Below are 25,651 nucleotides of genomic sequence, written 5' to 3' on the forward strand. Positions count from 1 at the left end.
TTGGACAATAATAATAATATTGTGTAATATTTCTTCCAAATGAAACAAATAAATGACATTTTAATGCACGCTTATAAGTCGAAAATTCAATTAAAAAACCATTCACCAATTGTTCAATGTAAGACAAAGAACAACATACGGTGGCTTTTCACATCTTGTTCATTTTTCATAATAGAAAACAATAGTGTAAGTGATCGATTGCTAAAAGGCAATTCTAGTCTATCCCACTCCTAACATTCATTTCCCTGAAGATAAGCCCTCTGGGAAACTGGCAACTATTCTCCAGAGAGACCTCCATAAATCTGCGTGTTATCTAACAGCTCTGATGGATAAAGAGAGAGACACATTCATCATTACCGCTCCTCTCAACAATGGAGTGACAATACATGAATAGCCAAAGCTTTCATTATTAAACCCTACAGTAAATCTCTGCTTAACTTAACCAGATTCTTAAAAACAGACCCTAACCAAAACCCCAAGCCGTGTACATGAACCCTTCACACATTACACTCTCATCCAAATCTTATTTAATATCTCATGGTGTAAAATCTCCTGGAAGAGCACAACAGCCAGCCACACAATGATTATATTAAGTCATTTATTCAGTCACAAAAGATATCTGATGATGTGTCTTCACCTTACTGCTGGTTTAGGTATTGATTCAAATGAAATGAAAGAGCATTTATAAAAGAAGATATCAGTTTTCACTGGATGTGTTTTTCTGTGTGGACCCTCTCAGACACAAAATCTTCATCAAGAAAAGACCCTAATAAAAGACAAACACCAGGCCCGGATTGGCCATAGGGAGAACCGGGAGGATTCCCGGTGGGCCGGTCTGTTTTTTTTGGCCACGAGGGCCGGTGTTGTCATGCCACCGGGATGACGCGTATTTGCGGGTGAGAGATGTCCCCGCCGCTTTATGCACAAGTTGATTGTGTCCCGAGTCCCGACCACTTATTGGAAGAATTCTTGCATTAGGGTTCATTGACATCTAAAACGCATGGGAAACGCAGGACGTGCCGCTGTCTTCTGGTTTTCAAAGCGCTTACTTGAACACGAGTTTTGTTTCAGACGCGTCTATATTGAGTGCGCTTGCCGGCCGCGCGTCTATATTTTAAATAAACTTGAGCGCGTCTTTTAACAAACGGGCTGGTCTCTAAAAGGAAAAGAATTTACAAAACGTATTTTTTTATCCAAGTCATAGATGAACTCTCTATGAATAGTCATTATTCATCGTTTATTGCAAGGAACAAAAATCTATTTGATGCAAAACTCATTAGTTTATTTGAAAAAAGTCGTTTCAAAAGTATATCCATTATGTTTTCTTTTTTTTTAACACAATGTACCTTAGCCTACGTTATTTAGCAATAGACATGATCTAAGTACTAAAAAAATAAGATACAGATTTTTTCCATTTGTTTCCAATGCATACTTGATAAATCTTGCTTGTGTATTGTATATCAGGGGTTTCCAAACGTTATCAACCCAACAGTTAATCTCAAGACTCACCATTTTTTAGAAATAGAAATATAGAGGAAAACACAAACACATTTGTTTCCTTTAGTTTTTGAATAAGTTTACTTTAGTAATATTATGGTCTTATGGTAGGGATGCATGATTATGGCAAAAAATATAATTGTTTACTGCATTTGCACGGAATATGAAATTATTTGAAAAATACAGTGAATTGCAAGGCTGCAGAGAACAGTGCACTACTGCAGACTTATACTATACTGATGGTTTAAATATATTATTTAAATAGTCAGTCGTGAACTAAAGTGGGCCGGTCTAAGGCATGAAACTCCAGGGCTGAAAATGAGTCCCACTCCGGCCCTGACAAACACTGTCCCAAAATCAAAACAATCCCATGATGCATTAGTTACCTCCACAATGAGCCACACCATAGAGGACGTAACCTTTGTGACAGTAGCACTGGAAACTTCCAGGTGAGTTCACGCAGGTGTGGTCGCACGCCCGGTCGAACGAGCACTCGTCTATATCTAAAAAAAAAAAAACAGAAAGAGAGATAAAAGCACTTTATTCACCTGTTCACATTAATATTATTCATGCAGTTGATGAACGCATGTTATCAGTGTCAAAACAATTCATAAAAGTGTGAAAATGTTTCAGTCAAATCTAGCACCCTTGATAAACAGCAGCTTTAATAGTTGTTTTCTTTTTCCCTCAGCTGTCAATCATTTCAGTTTGGTGGTAATAAACCTAGAGCTGTTCTAAACACAAGTTACCTGTATAAAGTCGAGGTTTATTAACTCCTCATTACAACATGTGGAAATGATTTACTCTTAATAACCCTTCAATGCTCTGGATACTCTTGACATCAGGGCTGTAAAAGCTGGGGGTGCTTGCTTTTAAAACTAATAATAAGCAGTGTTGGGGGTAACGCATTACAAGTAACGTGCATCATGTAATAATATTACTTTTCTGAAGTAACAAGTAAAGTAATGCATTACTTTATAAATGTACACAGTAATATTTGAGTTACTTTTCAGTGTAATTAATTTGATTTAAAAAAAATTATAATAATAAACTGAATTAAACTGAATGTAGTCATGCAAAATTATGCACTTTATGCGTGCGCGCCTGAGCAGGAACAGTCTGAGTCAGAAACGAAGATGGCAGGACAGATCTTGACATTTTTGTGATGAAATATGCAATTTCTGAATGCAGAAGTCATAAAAACACGCAAAAGTAACATATTACTTTCCATGAAAAGTAACTAAGTTACGCAATTAGTTACTTTTTTGGGAAGTAACTTAATATTGTAATGCATTACTTTTAAAAGTAACTTTCCCCAACAATGATTATAAGTTAACTAATAATAAGATATTTTTGCACGATTAACTTCTTATGGAAATGAGGAACCAATTGTCTTGCAAAACCATAATGCAAATATTATTTTAAAATGTTACTGTATAATCTCAAACAAAAGGTACAAAAGCTGTCACTGGGGCAAAAAGTACATATTTGTATCGAATGAGTGCATCACAGGTACATATCTGTTCCTCTTTTTAAAGGCTACCTTCCCATTGACATATTTTGTAGCTTTTTCTGAGTGTATTACAAAAATGAGAATCATCTGGACACTATTATAGTTTTTTAAAGTCAGTAAACAACCACTGTACAAAATGCACTTGACAATCAAAATAATGTATATATTATGTATGCTTAATGTTAAAAATGACACAATGCATGTACTGTAACGTGTAATTTTATATTTTGGGGTGAAATACGCCCCAGAGATTTATCTTTCTAGCCTTTACCGGTCATTGGATGAAACAATTTGTTCCAGCCATTCAGATAAAAAAATTAAAAACAACTAAAGATTGTAAGAGGCGTGTAAAGCAACCTTTTCCGGGAAAGGACAACATTCAATGAGCAAAGATAAAGGAATAAAGAAGAAAGCAAATTAAAATAATGTGTTTGTCATGCAATAGGCAGCCTGCCATCAGTCCTCGAGGTGAAACCAGAAGAGGAAGCTTTCCAGAGGTGAACAATGTTTGGAAAAGGTCAAGTTTTCCGGACAATTAAAATGCTGACACGCCAGCTACACTTAGAGATTACAAATATCCCTAAAGGACTGATGATCCAATCTTTATTGTGTGTTTATATTATACATACTATTAAATTCATACAAAGAAACATTATTTTGACAATATTTTATTATTTAAACAATTTTTTGTAAAAAGCTAAAGTATATGAATTACGCCGAATATATCTACAACACAATCAGCAATAAACAGTTTAATGGAGAGAAACAACATGACATGACAGTAAGTAATGTAAGTGAATTTACAATAAGTGACAGGAAGACATGCATGAATTGAAGCAGGATTTTTAATAATGTGACATTTCATAGCTGCTGTGCCCTTTTCATTTTTTTGGCCTTTGGCATTACACTCATTTACAAGCTGTAGACCTCGAGTTCTCCTGAATGCGACACAGAAAGATTCATCAGTATGGAGACAAAAAAGAAAAAATCTATGAGACAAAGAGAATGGATGAGACTAAGGTGACCTGATGCTTTTTCTCTAAAGGAAACTGAAGACATTTCGCCCAAAATGCAAAAAAAAGGAATACTATGGATGTCAATAGCTACCATCAACTGTGTGCTTACCATCAAAATATCTTCTTTTTTGGGTCCACCAAAATAAAGAAACTCATATAGGCTTAGAACAACATGAGGATGAGTAAATCCATACAGCAAAATAATACATTTCTTTGGTCAAAAATATGTTTTAAATATATGCTAAATACATTTTGTAGAAAGTTAAGCTTAATAAAATATATTTTTGAATTTAAAAATATATTTAGTTTTAACCTTCATTTTACAACCCATACGGCAAAAAATATATTTTCCTGGCCAAAATATTAAAGTATAAAATAATATAAATTAATTATATATAAATTAAATGTATAAAATGTATAAATATGCTTTATAAGTAGAAGTATAAAATTAAATATGTTTTAAAATATAATAATATTTTTGTATTTTTGAAAAACATATTTAATTTTAATATTTTTAAACCTGTTATGTTTACAGGTTTGTAGCAAACAAAAAATTTTCTTCCAACGCGACTTAAATATAAATGCCATATATATATTTTAATTTTTAAAATATATTTTAATATATATGACATTTATTTGTAAACATATTTCAAAATATATTTCAGTACATATATTTTTGTATATTTTGAAATACATTTAAAAATTATATATTTTTTGTCTATTATATATTTAACTATCCCTTTAAACAGCAAAGACTGATGAATCTTCTCTAATGTTTAATTTATAAATAAAAATAAGAAGAGAAAAAAAGTACAGCAGATATACATTTTCATCAGTAGGTAAGGGAGAGCGGGGTAAGTTGTCACACTGTTCACTTCTATAGTCAACTTTGTGTCCATATTTGGTCAAGATCGCTCTGATCTGACATTTGCACACTTCACATATTTTTTTATTTTAAAAAGTAAAACAATTGCACTTTATATTTTATGCAATAAAACGCTTGACGGAAGGCTTGTCTGAAGCGTGGCCAACAGCCAATCACAGTGGCCGCAGCACATGCTCCGATCTTCCATAAACTTAGTTGGCTGGCTCTGCCTAGGTTATTTGCATAAGGCGATCTGATTGGCTGACGCACGCGTTGCCACTTGAAAAGTTGAGAAATGTTCAACTTCTGCCAAGAGCAACGACACTGACGCGACGCCGACGGATCCACAATTCAGTTCGGCAACGCATGACTTCACCCATTAAAAGTGAATGGGAAGCGTTAACGCTGACGCCCCGTGTGAATGCGCCGTTAGACAGTGTGAAAAGTGTGACAACTTACCCCGCTCTCTCCTACTGTATGTGCGTTCACTGTGGTCAAACCCCATTTAAATGCTCTACTTATTAAGCTACAGGAACAGCATGACATAAATATACCTTTCGCCTTTAGGTATATATATATATATATATATATATATAGCCAATAACATCCTGCTAAAGAACGTCACACCTTTCACACATCAGGTCACAGCTGTTGTCTCGGCAGCACAAGCTGACTGTATAAAAAGCCACAAAGACACTTGGAGGTTTATTTTGGGATGCCCGGGCATCAGTATGCAGGTGTATGACAGCAGAGGTGTGTGTGCGCATCACTGCACAGGTCAGTGTTTGATACTGAAACACACAGAAAGATTTTTTCATCTTAACATTTCTGAGGGTTTGTCATAATAAACTAAACAATTAAAATATTAATTTGTGCTTGTAAATGCCAAAACTCTACGGTGCTGCAGCCAGATGCCAGGGTGTTGCTATTTGGTTGCCAAGCTGTTATGTGGTTTTTAAAACACATTGGCACATAGGCTTTTTAAGGTCCTTAAAGTCGGTGTAAAGTGCGATATTAAATGTGCTCTCAGTTTGTAACACCAAAGAAAAATGTGGTATTAACCCCCCAGACAAATGTAAATGAAAAAAAATATTTATAAAAACAAGCAGGATTCTCTGGGGGCGTGTCCACTGTCGAGGCTGAAACCACGCCCACTCGCGGGAAGCTGCGGGGTCTCTCTTAACTTACAAATACCACTACCACCTGAATGGATGCTTGTGATTGTGTTAGGGGCGGGGCCATGCTCGGTGACTCCGGTGCATCATCAAGCCACTGTTTTAGCCCCGCCCACATAATACTGAACAAAAACTGCCTTATGGTTTAACTCCACCATTCAGTACTAAATAGTTCACATTCTTTGTAACGTGTTTCAGTAATACATTTATAACGTTTTTAATGTGTTAAACAATTCTCTGAAATGACTTTACGTGGACTTTATAGTCTAAAGAACCATTTTCGACTACAAAGGATCATAGAAAGGTTCTATACTGTAATTGGTGTTTCGCTTGTTTCACTCTTAAATCTGTAATATCCTGCTTATGGTTCAGATTTTGCTTATACTGCATGACTTTGATAAATCTGATTTATTATCTAACGTATGTATAAAACCTGCACGATTTACAGTGTCAATTATACCTGCAGCACAAACTGCGTGTTGGACGAGTGACTCGCTAAAGTTCACTACTTCACTACTCAGGGTTAGAGATTATAAAAAGCTAAGCAAGATGAACAGTTACGCTTGTCTTAGCAAACACTATTAACAAAGAAAAATGTGCATGTCAGCTCTTTCACCCCTCAGGACTTAAGGATGCAGGTTTCTCTTAATCTCAAGCTTTGAAACAATAGCATTGTGAGGGGGAAATGAAAGCCGGTCTGTTTATATAGAGCAGATAGAGGCTTTATCTGTGAGTCGCACCTCAAGACAAGCAGCCATCTGATAAGAGCTTCACTTAAACACACTTGAGAAAGCGTTTAAGACGACGGAGGAATGTGTCCTGATCTGTCTGAGAGAGAGAGCTGTTGAAGGACGAGGACGATGACAGCAGGGAAACACACAGTTTGTTAAAACCTATGTTCGAATTAAGAGGGGGGGGGCTGGGGTGGTCCTGGACCTCCTATAAGCATTGAGAAACCCCCTATAAAGCACAAAAATATAAATTAGGGGGGTCCCATGTTTTTTATTCAAATTAAAATACTACATAAAATTAAAATTCTCACGCTACACTGCCACAAAGCGATACTGTCCATTATTTGTCCAGATTTCGCAATAAACTAATCCAAAATATTTCTGTCGGAAATAAATGCAAACTCTCAAGTGCACTTCACACTGTTTTCTGGAGGAATAGACAAATTGTTAGATTTAGAATTGGGTTAGGGCAATGTTCTTCATGGTGCGGCTCGCGAGCGTCATGCGGCTCTGCAAGCTTTAATTTGTGGCTCGTATGGCAGTAAATAATACAGTGATATGATCATGCATGCATGTGCTTTTTCTGTATTTTATGCTCCAAATACTAACTTTGTTACCTGTTATATCAAGATGCTCGATAAGCGTGTTAAACTGCATACAGGGCTTGCACAGAGCGATTGTCATATGACATCAAAGTACCAAGAGATCAGACTGATAGTTATGCAAGCATAATGCTCTCGTGGGATAGCACTGTCACTCGCCAATCGTTCTGTGCAACGCCGCATAAATTAAGAGAAAGGTGGCAACCTAGTGGTTCGGGGGGCACTGCATACGCACATTATAAGAATGCTTAGTATTAGAGAAATCCTGTATTTTGTCATTAAGGGAAATCTTCTTGTCCAATTTACAAATTTGACTGGTAAATGATAAAGAAAGATTTGCCCATTTGTATTTATTGCATTGCATATTGTCACTGTAAAAAATATGCAGCATAAGATTTTAGTTTTGCAAGTCAATTCAACCTATTATTTTAAGTTTCGGCTTTAAAAAATTGACATAACTTATAAAATCAAGTAGAAATTGTACACTGCAAAAAATTATTATCTTAGTATTTTTGTCTTGTTTTTAGTAAAAATATCAAAAAAATCTTAAATCAAGATGTATTTTCTTGATGAGTAAAATTACCTAAGAAAATAAGTCTAGTTTTCAGACCCAAATATCCAATTTAAGTGATATTGTGCATAAAACAAGCAAAAAAATCTGCCAATGGGGTAAGCAAAAAAAAAAAGTTTTTCTTGAACACTAAATTCCAGAAAAATTCAAGAAAAATTTGCTTACCCCATTGGCAGATTTCTTTTGCTTGTTTTATGCACAAAATCACTAAAATTTTATATTTTTGTGCTAAAAATAGACTTATTTTCTTAGGTCATTTTGCTCATCAAGAAAATGCATCTTAATTTACAAATTTTTAGATAATATAAGACAAAAAATCCTAAATATGAAAGTTTGAGTTTCCTTATAATTTGGGGTTTCGATTAAAATGTTGATCCAGGATGACACTGCAAAAAAATTATTTTCTAGAAAAAAAATTATGTGAGTCACAGCTCGATTTTCAAGAAAAAAATTCTTAGTATTTTTGTCTTGTTTTCAGTAAAAATATCTAAAAATTCTTAAATTAAGATGCTTTTTCTTGATGAGCAAAACGACCCAAGAAAATAAGTCTAGTTTGTAGACCAAAAATATCAAATTTAAGCGATTTTGTGCATAAAACAAGCAAAAATATCTCCCAAGGGGATAATCAAAAAAAAAAAACATTTTTCTTAAACACTAAATTCAAGAAAAATTTGCTTACCCCATTGGCAGATTCTTTTGCTTGTTTTATGCACAAAATCACTAAAATTGGATATTTTTGTGCTAAAAATAGACTTATTTTCTTAGGTCATTTTGCTCATCAAGAAAATGCATCTTAATTTACAAATTTTTAGATAATATAAGACAAAATATCCTAAATATGAAAGTTTGAGTTTCTTTATAATTTGGGGTTTCGATTAAAATGTTGATCCAGGATGACACTGCAAAAAAAATATTTTCTAAAAAATAATTATGTGAGTCACAGCTCGATTTTCAAGAAAAAAATTCTTATTATTTTTGTCTTGTTTTCAGTAAAAATATCAAAAAATTCTTAAATTAAGATGCTTTTTCTTAATGAGCAAAACGACCCAAGAAAATAAGTCTAGTTTTTAGACCAAAAATATCAAATTTAAGTGATTTTGTGCACAAAACAAGCAAAAAAATCTCCCAAGGGGGTAATAAAAAAACATTTTTCGTAAACACTAAATTCAAGAAAAATTCAAGAAAAATTTGCTTACCCAATTAGCAGATTTTTTTGCTTGTTTTATTCACAAAGTCACTTACATTTGATATTTTTGTGCTAAAAAACTAGACTTATTATCTTAGGTCATTTTGCTCATCAAGAAAATGCATCTTAATTTACAAATTTTTAGATAATATAAGACAAAAATCCTTAATATGAAAGTTTGAGTTTCTTTATAATTTGGGGTTTCGATTAAAATGTTGATCCAGGATGACACTGCAAAAAAATTATTTTTTTGAAAAAAAATTACAGTATGTGAGTCACAGCTTGATTTTCAAGAAAAAAATTCTTAGTATTTTTAAATTATTTAAAAATTCTTAAATTAAGATGCTTTTTCTTGATGAGCAAAACGACCCAAGAAAATAAGTCTAGTTTTTTAGACCAAAAATATCAAATTTAAGCGATTTTGTGCATAAAACAAGCAAAAATATCTCCCAAGGGGGTAATCAAAAAAATCTTGAAAATTTTTCTTAAACACTAAATTCAAGAAAAACTTTCTTACCCCATTGGCAGATTTTTTGGGCAGTTTTTTTCGAATTTTAAATTTTATATTTTATATTTTTGGTCTAAAAGTAGACTTATTTTCTTGGGTCGTTTTGCTCATCAAGAAAAAGCATCTTAATTTAAATTTTTTTAGATGTTTTTACTGAAAACAAGACAAAAATACTAAGATAATAATTTTTTGCAGTGTACAATTTCTACTTGATTTTATAAGTTATTTCAATTTTTTTAAGCCGAAACTTAAAGTAGTAGGTTGAATTGACTTGCAAAACTAAAAAAATTACAGTATGTGAGTCACAGCTTGATTTTCAAGAAAAAAATTCTTAGTATTTTTAAATTATTTAAAAATTCTTAAATTAAGATGCTTTTTCTTGATGAGCAAAACGACCCAAGAAAATAAGTCTAGTTTTTTAGACCAAAAATATCAAATTTAAGCGAATTTTATATTTTATATTTTTGGTCTAAAAGTAGACTTATTTTCTTGGGTCGTTTTGCTCATCAAGAAAAAGCATCTTAATTTAAATTTTTTTAGATGTTTTTACTGAAAACAAGACAAAAATACTAAGATAATAATTTTTTGCAGTGTACAATTTCTACTTGATTTTATAAGTTATTTCAATTTTTTTAAGCCGAAACTTAAAGTAGTAGGTTGAATTGACTTGCAAAACTAAAATCTTATGCTGAAAATTATTTTTTTTGCAGTGAAGATGTTTTAATTACACGGCATGTTGGAAAGCTTGATTGTGATTTCATATTTCACAAATAATTAACTATAAATGTCTTTTGATATTTATGACCTTATATTTACAAATGATTAAACAAAATAGTGTAATACATTTATTATACAACGTGCATCTATCTGTAAGTGTGATACAAAATGATCACACTGTCAGGGCTTATTTCTGCGATAACAACCGGCTGCCTATACATTATTCCTTAATCCAATTCACACTGGTCCAACAACAACCAAATCCAACAAACCACAACATTCTAAAGTCTCATTTACTTTCATCCAACATCAGTAGTCTCTACGATCTTCTTCACCAGCAGCCAATAACAGCACATCTCTCCTCGACAAGGCATATAATGCAAAGTGTCATTCATGTATAATGAGTTAAGTTTAACACAATAAGCTGCAATAAAAAGCTGCAACCCACTGGTTAAGTCTGAATTTCTCTGTTTACTGCTCATCTGTATTCTTCTAGTTTCTTCCATCGTGTTTATTTTGTGAACTCCTGAAGGTCCAGATGTTCCACTGAGCCGAGACTTACACTGCTGGGAGCTTCATGAGAGGATCTGAAGGATTTCTGGTTTTAATCCCCAGACCTGTAGCCTGGAGCAGTGTGACTGTGAATGACGTTCTCCTGTCGTTCCTTGGTCACACAGATCTTGCACCACTGCTTACCACAGGCCAAACAAAACTATTATTGGCCTAGAAATCTCCTCAAGCGTTCAATTAAAGCCTGAACCCGGTGTGTAAATGAGACCCTCTGACCCGAGCCGACCCGACCTATTCACCACTGCCAAATTTGGGGGCCAAGCATGTGAAAACATGTGAAAAACAAACCTACTACATTCAAAGCATTATGGTGCCATGATCGTGATTTATTGGGTCACTGGAGATTGAAATAAATATAATCTGCATGTTATCTCTGTGCTTTAAGATACAAATATCACCAAAGATTACTGGACTAGAAATATATACAGTCTTATACTGGTTAGCGTACCTTGACATGTCCTCTCATTGGTCAGAAGTTTGTATCCTTTCTTGCAGCTGCACTCGAAGCTGCCCACTGTGTTTCTGCACACATGGTCGCATCCCCCATTGTTCATACGGCATTCATCAATGTCTGAAATGAGAGAGAAAGTTTGTAATGAACACCGGATAGTTCGTACAAAGACACGTGTAATGGATTAGTGTGGTTCCTGATTCAAATTATGAGTGAATAATAAATATGCCAGAATAACAAGATAAATGGGGTCACTGAATAATCACCTTAAACTTTCTGCTAACTGTTTGTAACAGAGAAGAGGAGTTAGAAGAGGAGGACAAAAGGGGAGATAAGATGGGAGAGCAGATACAAAATGAGATATGACATGAGATGGCACAAGATAAAATCAGAGACTCAAGATGTGAGATGAGGCGTGAGCTGAAAGGAAACGAGATGATGAGGCAAGAAGAGGATAGGAAGAAAGAGGAGAGAAGATCAGATGTGAGAGGAGATTGGATGTGAGAAAAGAGGAAGCACGAGAGAAGATGAGACTTTGGAAAAGAGACGTTAGAGGAAATGAGGTGTCAGAGAAGACGTAAGAGGAAATGAGGTGTGAGGGGAGATTTAGAGGAGAGCAGATGTGAGAGGAGATGTTGGGTGAGAGGAGATCAGAAAATGATGTGAGATGAGGCATGAGATGAAAGGAAACAAATTATGAGACAAGAAGAGAGGAGAGATGTTAGAGGAGATGGGAGGTGAGAATAAAGGAGATGTGAGAGAAGATGAGGCATTAGAGAGGAGACGTTAAAGGAAATTAGGTGTGAGAGAAGATTTGATGTAAAAGGAGATGTTAAAAAAAGAGTAGATGTTAGTGATGTTGGATGGGAGGAGATGAGATGTTAGAGGAGATGTGAGAGGACATGCTGGAGGAAAGAAGAGATGTTAGAGAAGATGATGGATAAGAGGAGAAGTTAGAAGAGATGTTGGATAAGAGATGTTAGAGGAGATGTTGGATGAGAGGAGATGAGATGTTGGAAGAGATGTTGGATGAGAGGAGATGAGATTACAGAGGAGATGTTGGAGGAGATGTGAGAGGTCATGCTGGAGGAAAGAAGTTAGAGGAGATATTGGTTGAGAGGAGATGAGATGTCAGAGAAGATGAGAGAGGTCATGCTGGAGGAGAGGAGATGTCAGTGGAGATGTTGGATGAGAGGAGATGAGATGTTGGAGGAGATGTGAGAGGATATGCTGGCGGAGAAATGTGATGTTAGAGGAGATGATGGATGAGAGGAGGAGAGAAGTTAGAGGAGATGTTGGATGAGAGGAGATGAGATGTTAGAGGAGATGTTGGATAAGAGGAGATGTTAGAATAGATCTTGGATGAGAGGAGATGAGATGGTAGAAGAGATCTTGGATGAGAGGAGATGTTAAAGGAGATGTTGGATGAGAGGAGATGTTAAAGGAGATGTTGGATGAGAGGAGATAAGATGATAGAGGAGATGTTGGATGGGAGGAGTTGAGATGTTAGAGATGTTGGATGAGAGGAGATGAGATGCTAGAATAGATCTTGGATGAGAGGAGATGTTAGAGGAGAGGTTGGATGAGAGGAGATGAGATGTTAGATGAGAAGAGATGTTAGAGGAGATGTTGGATGGGAGGAGATGAGATGTTAGAGATGTTGGATGAGATGAGATGTTAGAGGAGATGTTGGATGAGAGGAGATGAGATGTTAGAAGAGATCTTGGATGAGAGGAGATGTTAGTGGAGATGTTGGATTAGAGGAGATGTTACTGTTAGGGATGCACCGAATCCAGGATTCGGATTCGGCCGAATACTGGGCTTTTTGACGGGGTTCGGATTCGGCCGAATCCTAGATTTTTTTTCCACCGAACCGAACCCTATAGGCTTGCGCTACGCTGGTTGACGTAACGCGGCCGTTGATTACACACATCGGGTGCTGACGTGGAGATGAGCTTTTTCTTTCGGTGAGCCTTAGGGGCTGGACACACCAAAACTTTTAAACACGGCTGAAAACGCCTTGAGGACGCCAAATTCCAGCTGTTTTTCAGCCGAGCGCTTGATAGCTGTGATGCTTCAGCTGTGAGCCGGTTGGTTGCTGTGGAACAGGCACGTGCAGAGGGGGGGGGGCGGCGGGTGCCCAAGCACCTGCCCCTTTACCCCTGGATGACCAAAGTGCCCTTTTTGTCAAGGCATTTTTTTGTAATTAAATGCCCTTTTGTGAAGGCCTGCCCAATCTAACTATTAGTAAAATTAATTAAAAAAAAATTAGATAGATAAAATTAGTCACATGATGATGTATTGACCTTTCATTGGACAATCTCTTTAGGGACGATCATCACTACCTAGCTCACAGCGCTAGCAGCGCCCACACGTGCACGACACGGTGCGCAGTACAGGGAGGATCCCCCTCGAGCCGGCATTAAACCGAAGCGATATGCTTGTTATATTAGTATTATTTTACAAGAACAACGTGAGGAGAGCATGCACAGCTTTTGTTTATTGCTGTCTGTGTGTATTAACATCTCTACAACGTTAGATGCAAACAGGGCTCTCAAGTCTCATGCATTCGGCGGGAGACACACGCATTTCAGCCAGTTTACACGCCAGTGACGCCACACCTTGCATTTCTCACGCTGAAAATAAAACATTCTTCCGATATAAAAACAATGGATGAGGCAAAGGCAGGGACGTTCTCTGCCGGGAGTTCATACAGTAGCTGTCTCGAGTTTTTAGGTGTGCTCAACTTCACGCAGCAATGCAAGAACCGAAACGCACATGACATCAAAGTATCGCGAGAAATATTCGGGAAATCATACGGAGGAGTTTGATTTCAAATCGCTCTCGCGCTAATGTCATCCACCTGTCACGTGGAGTTTGTTGGAAGAGCAAGATCCGATGAATACGGTAAAAAAACTCGTTTAATTTTGTATCATATTGAATTTACGATTCCTGGACTCGCCTTTGATAAAAGACAATGTGAGCTGATGTTGGGTAATATAGCCATACTCGTGCTAAATTATTAACTCAGTCAAAAACTCTCCAGCTTTGCAACCAGTTTTAGTTTACCAGAAAATAAAGAAAGTACTAGAGGCTTCATAAAATGAATGAAAGGAGAGATGAATGTCATTATTTTCTTGCCGTGTCATCAAGGCATCAAAGTGTGCAAAAACACAACACAAACACGATTCAAAACTATAGGCTACTCTACAAATTTCGAACAGGATTAGAATAGAATAAAATTATATTTTAAATATGACAACAAAAACACAAGCCTGTAAACGTAATAATATCTTAATGTCACAATGCAATAATATCATATAATTTCAAAACTGCATATACTGTTGACACACACAAACACAAAATGAAATGCACTGTAAGTCGTTTTGGATAAAAGTGGCTGCCAAATGCATAAATATATAGATATAAAACTCAATCTATATAGATTTTTCTCTCTCACTCTATTTGCAAGGAAAATAAAGGAAAACGTTAGACTTAAAATCATCTTTCTATTCTGTATTACTTTATTATTTGTTTCAGTTGTGTGCTTGCGTGTCAGCGAGCAAAGTGCCCTTTTTATTTTTTAAGCACCTGCCCCTCCAATTGTCTCTGCACGGCCCTGCTGTGGTAATCTCCCGCCCCTACTCCACTGTAATTGGACGGCCGTGTGAAACCTGACATTGACGAGCGGAGCTTCTCACTCAAAGTTAAATATAGTTTTCAGCGCGGAGCTGCTTGCTTCAGCATTATTGTAAAAACGAGCGTGTCGCAACGCATCGCTTTCATTATGCATAGGCTTATGGTAATGTCAAAATAGTTTTTCCAACTTGTCATCCTGGCATAATGTACAGTTAAAATTAAATAAAATGAAAAATACACTGCTGTGGACGTTGTTTACTTCATTAATGTGTTTTACTGTGTTAATGGAATAAGGATGCGAGTAGGATTCGGTATTCGGTTTCGGCCGAATCTTAAACGGTGGATTCGGGATTCGGCCGAACCTAAAAAATCTGGATTCGGTGCATCCCTAGTTACTGTAGAAGATATGTTGGATGAGAGGAGATGAGATGTTAGAGGTGATGTGAGCGGATGAGAGATGTTAGTGGAGATGTTGGATGAGAGGAGATGTTGGTGGAGATGTGAGAGGATGTGCTGGCGAAGAAATGTGATGTTAGAGGAGATGTTGGATGAGAGGAGATGTTGGATGAGAGGAGATTTTGGAGGAGATGTAAGAGGTCAATCTGGAGGAGAGGAGAGATTTTAGAAGAGATCTTGAATGAGATGAGATGTTGGAAGAGATGTTGGATGAGAGGGCAGAATGGATTGCAGTGGACACAGATGGAGTGAATGTGTGACTTCAGAGCATTACTGTGGTCAGGGCCACAAAACATTCAAGACCTCCTACAGTTCAAACAGGAGGAAGTTCTTTAATAATAATGGATCAATATATCATCAGCTTTCAGTTGGCTTTCATTAAACTCAAGTGAATGTTTCTGATTACAGCTGAATCATCTGAGTCAATGAGCCGTTCATCTCAGCAAGAGTCTGAATCATCTGCACAGAATATCTGCATTACGCACAGAATAAAACATCTCTCTCTCTCTCTCTCTCTCTCTCTCTCTCTTTCTGGCCAACAGCATGGTGAGTGTTTTCTTATGCCAGCAGTCTGGAGATGTTTTTGCTACAGTATAGCAGAACTAATAAATCTCAATACTGCTTACAGTTCTTGTTAGCGTATCATTACCAGTGCTTAAGGCGAGACAGTGATCCCCACATCATGCATCTACAAGTCTACACTTCCAGCTCCTGTCACTTCTCTATTTCTTCCAATGCAATCCAGTTTAACCAGACACAATGGGGAGGTTTCCCAGACAGGGCTTCAGTCTAGTCAGTTAGATTTGTTCAAACTGAAATCAGCTCGCACTGAAATATCTTAAAATATATCAATGCCATTGTTTCGTCTTGAGATGCACACCAGTAACTAAGGTCTATTCCTGGTTTAATCTAAACCCTCTCCAGGAAACCGCCCCTAAATGTGTTGAATTTAATTATTTCAGAGTTTCACTTCAACATTCAGATTAACCTCTTAGTTGACCTTAGCTGCATCATCCTGACTGCTTTTTGAAGTTGTCTATGCATTTGTTGAAGAATTTAAGAAGTTATAATTGCTGAGTAAAAACAAGAAGACGGGCAGGTGTGTTTTTGTTCTGGTGAGTGAAAACTATAGAGACACATGAAATTATAGTTATTAAAAGATGGCCTGACTTTCTATTATGGGATCTTTTCATCTTTGATGACAATAATTTGTTACTATGGCAACACTCGCTATGCAAAATGGACCCAACTTATGACTTACATTTTTTCAGCTACCTTTAATGTTTTGTGTTAAGACATATTTTAAGTTGATTATTCTATTACTTGTATTGTGGTTCTAATTTTAATTGTTGCACTTAATTGTTGGCCTTTATTTGCATTGTGCACTCTTAAAACGAATGTGTTAAATTAACACATCTTGTGTCTAGTTAAGGACAACACACCTAGTGTGTTGTCCTTAATTTAACACATCTCTGTGTTATTTTTAGAACAACACACTTTGTGTTGTTTTAACACATCTTGTGTTGTCCCTTTTATTTATATGAACTCTAAATCAGCACGAAATGACACATAATGTGTTAAAATTAACACATAATGTGTTAAATAGTTTAACACAAAGCAATGTGTTAAAATTAACACACCATGGATGTGTTAATTTTAACACATTGCTTTGTGTTAAACTATTTAACACATTATGTGTTGTTTTTAACACATTATGTGTTATTTCGTGCTGATTTAGAGTTCATATAAATAAAAGGGACAACACAAGATGTGTTAAAACAACACAAAGTGTGTTGTTCTAAAAATAACACAGAGATGTGTTAAATTAAGGACAACACACTAGGTGTGTTGTCCTTAACTAGACACAAGATGTGTTAATTTAACACATTCGTTTTAAGAGTGTGGTATATAATTTTTAACTGTAGCACTTTGAGATTCCTTGGAATGAAAAGCGCTTTATAAATAAAATCTATTATTATTATTATTATTATATTCAATAATTCAAATGTAGGAAATATTAAACATCAGCTAATGATCTATGCATAAGCAATGTGTTGCTCTATGTGTTTTTGTATCTGAGCGTGTGTGTGTGTGTGTGTGTGTGTGTGTGTGTGTGTGTGCGTGTGTGTGTGTGTACCTTTGCAGGTCTTGCGGTCGGGCTGTAGGGTGAAGCCCACAGGGCAGCTGCATCTGACTCCAGTAACAGCATCATGACACGTGCTGTCACAGCCGCCGTTATTCACCGCACATGTCTCTGAAGAAACACACGCGGCAGCAGTCAGTTATACTGAAGAATCACAGAAATGATCCACAACAAACTTCACATAGCTGCATCTCCTGTATCGACTCCAGATCTGAACTAAACTTCAGCGTCTGATCTGTTAGTCGTGAACGCAGCACATGCAAGCAAGCCACAAATATCTGTCTGGAGTATAAGCGTGTCAGGTGACGGGACGGTTAGCGTACAGATTCAGCTGTTAATTAAGAAGTCAAGAAATAAAATGGGGGAAAGCTAAAATGAGAAAATCACAAAACTCCAACAACTTGATACAACAACATATCAAATAACGTGTCTAAAGTCTACTGTAATGGAGAGAGAGAGAGATAGATAGAGTGAGAGAGAGAGAGAGAGAGAGAGAGAGAGAGAGACACTGCAAATCTTGATTCCCAATTCTGATTTGTTGCCTGTATCCGTTTATTCAAAGACCCGCTTGCTTCATTTTTTAAACGTGACTTGTGTCCAATATCTGCATTTACACTCAACACTTGGTAAACAATTCAAGGTAAATATACTGACCCCGAACAGCTTAATATGCAATGGACACAGACAAAATATATATAACCAATCGGTGATTGATCGTCTAGCTGTATCATCTGATGTTGTCTTTACCATACATGGGGCTCAATATCATCATAATGCCCTTGCTGTTAGTGCCTGCATCAAAAATTTTGCATTCCTTCTTCTGTGCACAGAACTCACTTTGGCAATTACAAGCTGCACTGCTAGTAAATTTATAATGTGCCCAATCTAACTAAATGTATTTACTGTTGATTACTAGGTTACCAATCCCATCATCATTAGCACAACCTGATGGAAATGCACCTAATTCCCATTTGTTTGTTTTTTTGGCGAATTTCAAAAAGATTTGCTTTATGTTTGGATGGAAACCCAGCTAATGTCACATTGGGGTGCAAGAATTTAACATAGAGCAGTCTGAGAGGGAAACTATCTAAAGTGACTTACATAGCACTCAATGTATACATGTAATCCATGAATGTATTTTCACTGGGATTTAATTCAAGACCTTTGCACCAGTGTTGCCAGGTTTGCACAGTAAAACCAGCCAAGTGGCCAATCAAAACGAAGTCAAGCAAAACTAGTCCAGTGATCCCAGCTCATACACCAAAACTCAAAATATGCCACATATCAAACATACATATTTTACAACCACTGGTTTACTGTTCATTATCCACAATTTCATTTTAATGGAAGCTTTGCGACTTTCGGTGACATAAGCGAAAGTTATCGTTGGCGACTGGATGGGTGTCTAGTGATGCGAGAAAGTTAAGAAAAGTTTAACTTTATGCAAATGAGGAGTGATTTTCAGGAGCGACTACCAATGGGAGCGAAGCAGTGGAGATCACTCATTTGTTTATGACAACGAGATTTAAAAACGCCTCATTGAAAGAGACGGGTGACACACGTCGAGAAGGTTGCTGGTGGTCTGAACGAGGCTTTAAGAACAAAATCCTTTCAACTTTAACTCGTGGGACAAAAACAACCCCAGTAACCCAAATCCGCATGAAAACCATGGTCTTGGCAACCCTGCTTTGAACTGCTAACACAATGCTCTACCAATTGAGCTAAAGAAACACTGACATAACATTAATCTATATACTGTAGTAAAACACCTGAGTCGACTTTGGGCTCCACAAACAACCCTAATACCTTCTTTTTAGATTTCATACATGCACTTCAAACATCAAGCATCTCACACCTTCCCCCGGCGAGACAGACAAAACATAGACTGGCATGCATGCCGAGACCCGCTCTTACTGAAAAACACCCCAAACTATCTGTCAGAATACTCTTACTGAATGAATGACACGGCTTTGGTCGCATCCCAGTGCTTGGAATCTCAATACAGCCATTATCTCCACAGTTAGTAATTACATTTTTTTACCCAGCGTGACTTCTTGTTCTGAAAACATTGTGTGGGCTTCTCTATGCACCACTATGTTAGATGAGTTAAATGTTAGTGAAAGACAAGGTCTTATGGAGAAAACCCATCTAATTATCTCGTGCCCAGCAGGCCGCCTGCAAACGCACAACCGTCTTTCAGAAAACTTCAGGGAATAGGATTTCTACTAAAGCGATGCACTTATTAATTGCAATAAAGGTCATTTCTTTAAGAGAACAGATCATCTCACCTGACCTCTTTCCTGACATATGAATTCCATGTAGACGTTAAAAAGAAAAAGTACACACTAAAGTTTGAAGAGCTACTAGCATGCAAAAAAGTACACTGTGTTTTTGTTCAAGTATACATGTAATCCAGATTGGCTTGTGTATGTGTGTAATTGGAAGTTTCAACTTGCTTAAGCGAAACCATCCTCAAGAATTTACAAATGTTGGCACAACTAGTTTACAAAAGGGTTGGAACAAGTCAGAAACATTCACCAAATAGTTTTAACTCAGGTGGCATATGACAGCTGTTGGCACAGGTCTATCCAAGCTTTGACCAAACATATCGGTCGCCATTAAAACCGCTCTGATGTGAAAAGGTTGTCGTGCAAACAAAAGCGTTTTGCAGGAACAGCAATGCTTTCCAGGGCGAGAAAATGCCACGAGCTGACAGCAAGAGAAACAAAAGTGAGAAAGGTTTTGGTCCTGGGACAAAGGTTTCCCTTGAGAGCTGGTATATTTGATGCATGCGAATAAACAGACTGAGAAACATGTCAAGGCAAGTGTCTTTCACCATTAGCCAGCATGAAGAATAAATCCCAGAACCGATCGGTCTCCTTTCCAAACTCAGTGAACCCAAAACCGAGGGCGAATCAATGCTTCTCTGACTTGTACATACAAGAGACGGCAGCGATTTGATTGTGACTTGAGTGTGAAGACCTCATGCTTTCTAGTTAGAAAGGTGCAAGTTAAATCAGTGGTCACAAGCAAAGTTGGGCTCAGGTTCAAATTCAGGCAATTCAAGAAGAACACTCAGGATATTCTTGACCTTGCTATTCTGCAGATCTTAAACGTCTTGAAATGACATGATCCTTGATCTCCTGACTTGGCTGAATTGACCCGCAGCCCAAGAAAATAGAGCAATGTGAGTTAGTAAGAGCTTCACCACGCCCACTGCATGGGAAAAAGAGGGTAGCCAATAGGAATAAGCTAGAAAAATTAAGATATTTACCATTGGGTAACAGCTGTGGCTGCAGGGGCTGCGGTTGGATACTCCTTTCCTCTGCGCACACACACACACACACACACATTACAGAAACACTGCTTTAGTCTTCCAAAATTGACTCATATGCTTCATTCAACACATTTTAGTTACCCTAGAAACTTATTGATAATTCTGCTGGATAGATCAGCTAACTTTGCGTTCACACCAGAAGCGAAAGAGGCGGAAAAAACGCAATAATCGCACTTAGTTGGACACTTGAACATTTTGAGTTTACTCATTTGCGCATGAAATTCGAATCATTCGAGACATTGACATGTAAATTCGCATCATGGGAGGAGCTTGTATAGCTCAAATTGAGTAAACTTACCAGATTGTTTGACCTCCTCACTCACTTTCTTCCAAACAAGTTCCTTTTAATTTCTGTAAAAGTGCGAAGATGTCTCGAGTAGCGATGATGCTTGTCGCCCATTGTTGTTGTTTTTTCTGCCTCCGCTCGCTTCCTGTAATCACGTCACTGCTAGAGCAAGCTCCTGATTGGTTAATGCAGCGCGAAAATCCGTGAAAGTTCAGATTTTTCAACTTAATTCGCGCGGACTGCGCCATCCGTGCCCCGCCATTCGTGCTTGCCACGCCGCAGGATGCCTATTTGCATCTTTGCATTGACTTAACTTGTAAATCACAGGCGCTTGCCGCCTCTTACGCGTCTGGTGTGAACGCACCATAAGACCAGCCTATCTTATAGTGCTGTATAACAACTAATCCCAACTAAGAATAAAATAAAATAAAAGTTTTTGTTTACATTATATATCTGTGTGTATTGTAAATATGATGTAAACAAAAACGTTTATTCTGCAAACAGTTAGTTGGGATTAGTTGTTATGGAGCCTTATCTTGGTTTGCTGGGTAAAGGTGGTATAAGATGGTCTAGCAGTCATTCCAGTCTGGTCTAGTTAGTGTTCAGTAAAGATGGGGATTTTTGCCAATTTTCGATTATTCAATGGGGGCAAAAGTAGGAGGTGGCCCATAAGCCTTGTGTGTATCGCTTGACATTTGATGTTGAAATATGAGATGATAATGCACTCATCTTGTGGTAGATTCGTATGACAGCTTGGTTCCTTGACTGTATTTATTAACTACTTTGTTGAAATGAAACCAGCCATCATTGTGTGCTTTTAAAGCTGTATTCTTTTAGAGCTCTGGTTCAGACCACACAGTCCCACAACACTAACCAACCAGACCTCAAAGTACCGCCACCATAACCAATCAGAAACAAAGAAAAAGTATTTTTTAAACCCATATGATCAACGTTTTCATGACTTATAGTTGCTGTCTGAGCAACCCTAGTGTCCAGAACCCATTTTAAGACAATCTAACTAAGACAATCCTGAGCAATGGAAACCAGTCTGGCTTCACAATAACCAGTAAACCATATTTAGCTAGTTAAAACTACTTTTTTCCCGCATACAGTAAAAACAAGACTATTAACAAGTTTCATACTGTCTATTATTCAGAGATGAACTAGGGAGAGAGTAAATCTTCTCATGCACAGATGACACAACACTCCCACATACAAGAGTGATTCAGCACAGCAGACGGTTGTGGACGTGTAAGTTTGACTACAGTCAGACACTTTGTGGTAAACACTCAAAACAAGCAGGACAGTGTGAACTGACGTAATGCAGACATTATTTAGATATTTGGAAGAGAAACCAACAACATGATTCCCGTGAGAAAGTGTTTCCAATCTCCTGTCCAACCCTACATCTCTATCACATAATCAAAAAAATAACTATTTAGAATGTAGTTTATAATTTAAGATTGAGATTTATGTCGAGCTTTCTAGAAAATAACCGTCTATATTTACTTAACTAAAATTGTATATAATATATAAATCAACTCCAGTCCTTGCAACACCCTCCCAGAATGTTTTAGTTTTCTCTATATAAAATCTCTAAAAACGCCAAATTCAAGGAATCAGTACTCATCTATAAAAGGCTTTCTTGACTTCTGGTGCTAAGCAGAGCCCGTGACATCACAGTACTGCGTGAGTGATTTGGAAGCATACAGATATCTCTACTCTTAAATCACTTTTGCGTGATTGTGATGTCACACACTGATCGGTCTACACAGTCGAAGAAACCCTCTTACAAGGGGCGCAAATTTAAAATTCATGTTCGCAGTGCCATACAGTATGTGTGTCTCTTCACTTCAAAATATGTGTTCGGCGTGTAATGTAAACTCATGTGCCTCATGTGTGATGTCAAAATACGAGCCTGCTGTACAAGCGTCAAAGGGATTTATAATAAAAGAAACGCTCGTGTTCAGTAAATACTCGCATGACACTGACTCTGTGTATGACGGGCTACACTGCAAAAATGACTTTCTTACTTAGTATTGTAGTCTTGTTTTTAGTACACATATCTAAAAATTCTTAAATTAAGATGTATTTTCTTGATGAGCAACATGACCTAAGAAAATAAGCCTAATTTTAAGACCAAAAATATCAAATTTAAGTGAATTTGTGCTTAAAACAACCAAAAAAATCTGCCAATGGGGTAAGCCAAATTTTCTAGAATTTTTCATGAATTAAGTGTTTAAGAAAAAAGTTAAAGATTTTTTTGGTCTTACATTGGCAGATTTTTTTTTTGTTTTTGTGCACAAATTCACTTAAAATTTATGTTGATTTATTTTCTTTAGTCATTTTGTTCATTAAGAAAATAAATCTTGATTTAGGAATTGTTAGATATTTGTACTCACTGCAAAAAATTATTTTCAAGAAAACATTTCTTATTCATATTTTTAGTAAAAATATCTAAAAATTCTTAAATTAAGATGTATTTTCTTGATGAGCAACATGACCTAAGAAAATAAGCCTAATTTTAAGACCGAAAATATCAAATTTAAGTGAATTTGTGCTTAAAACAACCAACAAAATCTGCCAATGGGGTAAGCAAAATTTTCTTGAATTTTTCATGAATTAAGTGTTTAAGAAAAAAGTTCAAGATTTTTTTGGTCTTAACATTGGCAGATTTTTTTTTTTTTGTGCACAAATTCACTTAAAATTTATGTTGAGTTATTTTCTTTAGTCATTTTGTTCATTAAGAAAATAAATCTTGATTTAAAAATTGTTAGATATTTGTACTGAAAACAAGACAAAAACACTAAGTAAGAAAGTCATTTTTTTTTCAAGAAAACATTTTCTTAGAATTTTGTATAGTTTTAGTAAAAATATCTAAAAATTCTTAAATTAAGATTTATTTTCTTGATGAGCAAAATGACCCAAGAAATTAAGTCCAGTTTTTAGACCGAAATATCAAATTTAAGTGATTTTGTGCATAAAACAAGCAAAAAAATCTTGAAAATCTTTCTTAAACACTAAATTTTTATGCACAAAATCACTTAAATTTGATATTTTTGGTCTAAAAACTAGACTTATTTTCTTGGGTCGTTTTGCTCATCAAAAAAAGCATCTTAATTTAAGAATTTTTATAATTTTACTGAAAACAAGACAAAAATACTAAGAATTATTTCTTGAAAATCATTTTTTGTAGTGTAAGTTCCAGGAAAAATTCAAGAAAAATTTGCTTACCCCATTGGCAGATTTTTTTTTTTTTGCTTGTTTTATACACACAATTACTTAAATTTGATATTTTTGGTCTAAAAACTAGACTTATTTTCTTGGGTCGTTCTTTTCATCAATAAAAAGCATCTTAATTTAAGAATTTTTAGATCTTTTAAGATTTTTTATTGAAAATAATTTTTTTGCATTGCACACTGCAAAAATTACTTTCTTACTATGTCTTGTTTTCAGCACAAATATCGAAAAATTCTTAAATTAGGATGCATTTTCAAAATGACCTAAGAAAAAAAATATCGAACTTTTTTCTTAATTTAAAAAGCATTCTAGATTTTCTTATCCCATTGGCAGATTTGTTTTAGCTTGTTTTAAGCACAAATTCACTTAAATTTTTTTTATTTGTCTAAAAACTACACTGTAAAAATGTAGCTGTATATATATTTAATCATACTTTCTGTTTTACAATTTTGTAAAACAAGCACCCCTGAATCCTCTTTAAGTTCCTCTTGTGGCACACATGGGTAGGGTTGGGTATCTACCTGTGTTTTGACTTTACAGTAAAGTCCAACAAATGTTTTTAACAGTATGACACCTGAGACTGTGTGTATGTGGGTCTGTTTTGGATTATCATCATTCACATGCTAAGAACTGAAGTTCGGCAGAAATGTGTGGCTGTTTAAAGCTTCACAATATTATGCTTGACCCATAATTTGTCTGGAACCATGTGGAAAACATTTAGCTAAATGTTAAATGTGTTTTTACATTCAGTTTGAACTCAATTTAAAACTGATCATCATTATATCCTACTCACTTTGAAAGGCCTGAGCATTTACAGTAAATAATCTGAAGGGTGCCGAGTACAGTGCCAAGCAACCGAAAGTGAAAAAATAACAGAAAAATAACAGATTCCCCCCAGGTTTTCCAGTGCATTTTGGTTTACCGTCCTCGTCTCCATTCGCTCGAGACTCAACCCACCCCCCGTTAGAGATGACTCGCTAAACTTGCAGAAGCAAAACTGCAGCAACAGATTGTAAAAGATGAAAGCTGAATAAAGTGCAAAAATAAACAGAGTGTCCGATATGCATCAGTTGCGAAGCAGTGAAGCGGTAAAGATGAAGAGAGAGAAGATGTGGGCAGGTGAAGAAACACATAAAAGCCACCCAGTG

The 25,651-nt window shown here is 36.2% G+C and overlaps 1 protein-coding gene across 2 annotated transcripts in view; it reads right to left on the reverse strand.

The window, feature by feature from the left end:
- Positions 1–25,651, reverse strand: part of scube3 (signal peptide, CUB domain, EGF-like 3) — a 116,047-nt gene that overhangs the window by 19,965 nt on the left and 70,431 nt on the right. Inside the window, exons 7-10 of one of the 2 annotated variants that reach the window (XM_065269121.2) lie at positions 20,915–20,965; positions 17,635–17,751; positions 11,400–11,522; positions 1,884–2,000 (exon numbers count right to left, since the gene is read on the reverse strand). In XM_065269121.2, the coding sequence (XP_065125193.1) occupies positions 1,884–2,000; positions 11,400–11,522; positions 17,635–17,751; positions 20,915–20,965 (408 nt within the window). The remainder of the gene's footprint in view (positions 1–1,883; positions 2,001–11,399; positions 11,523–17,634; positions 17,752–20,914; positions 20,966–25,651) is intronic. The other variant, XM_065269122.2, reaches the window with a different exon arrangement.

This window comes from Paramisgurnus dabryanus, chromosome 21 (assembly GCF_030506205.2).
Source record: "Paramisgurnus dabryanus chromosome 21, PD_genome_1.1, whole genome shotgun sequence".
NCBI lineage: Eukaryota > Metazoa > Chordata > Actinopteri > Cypriniformes > Cobitidae > Paramisgurnus > Paramisgurnus dabryanus.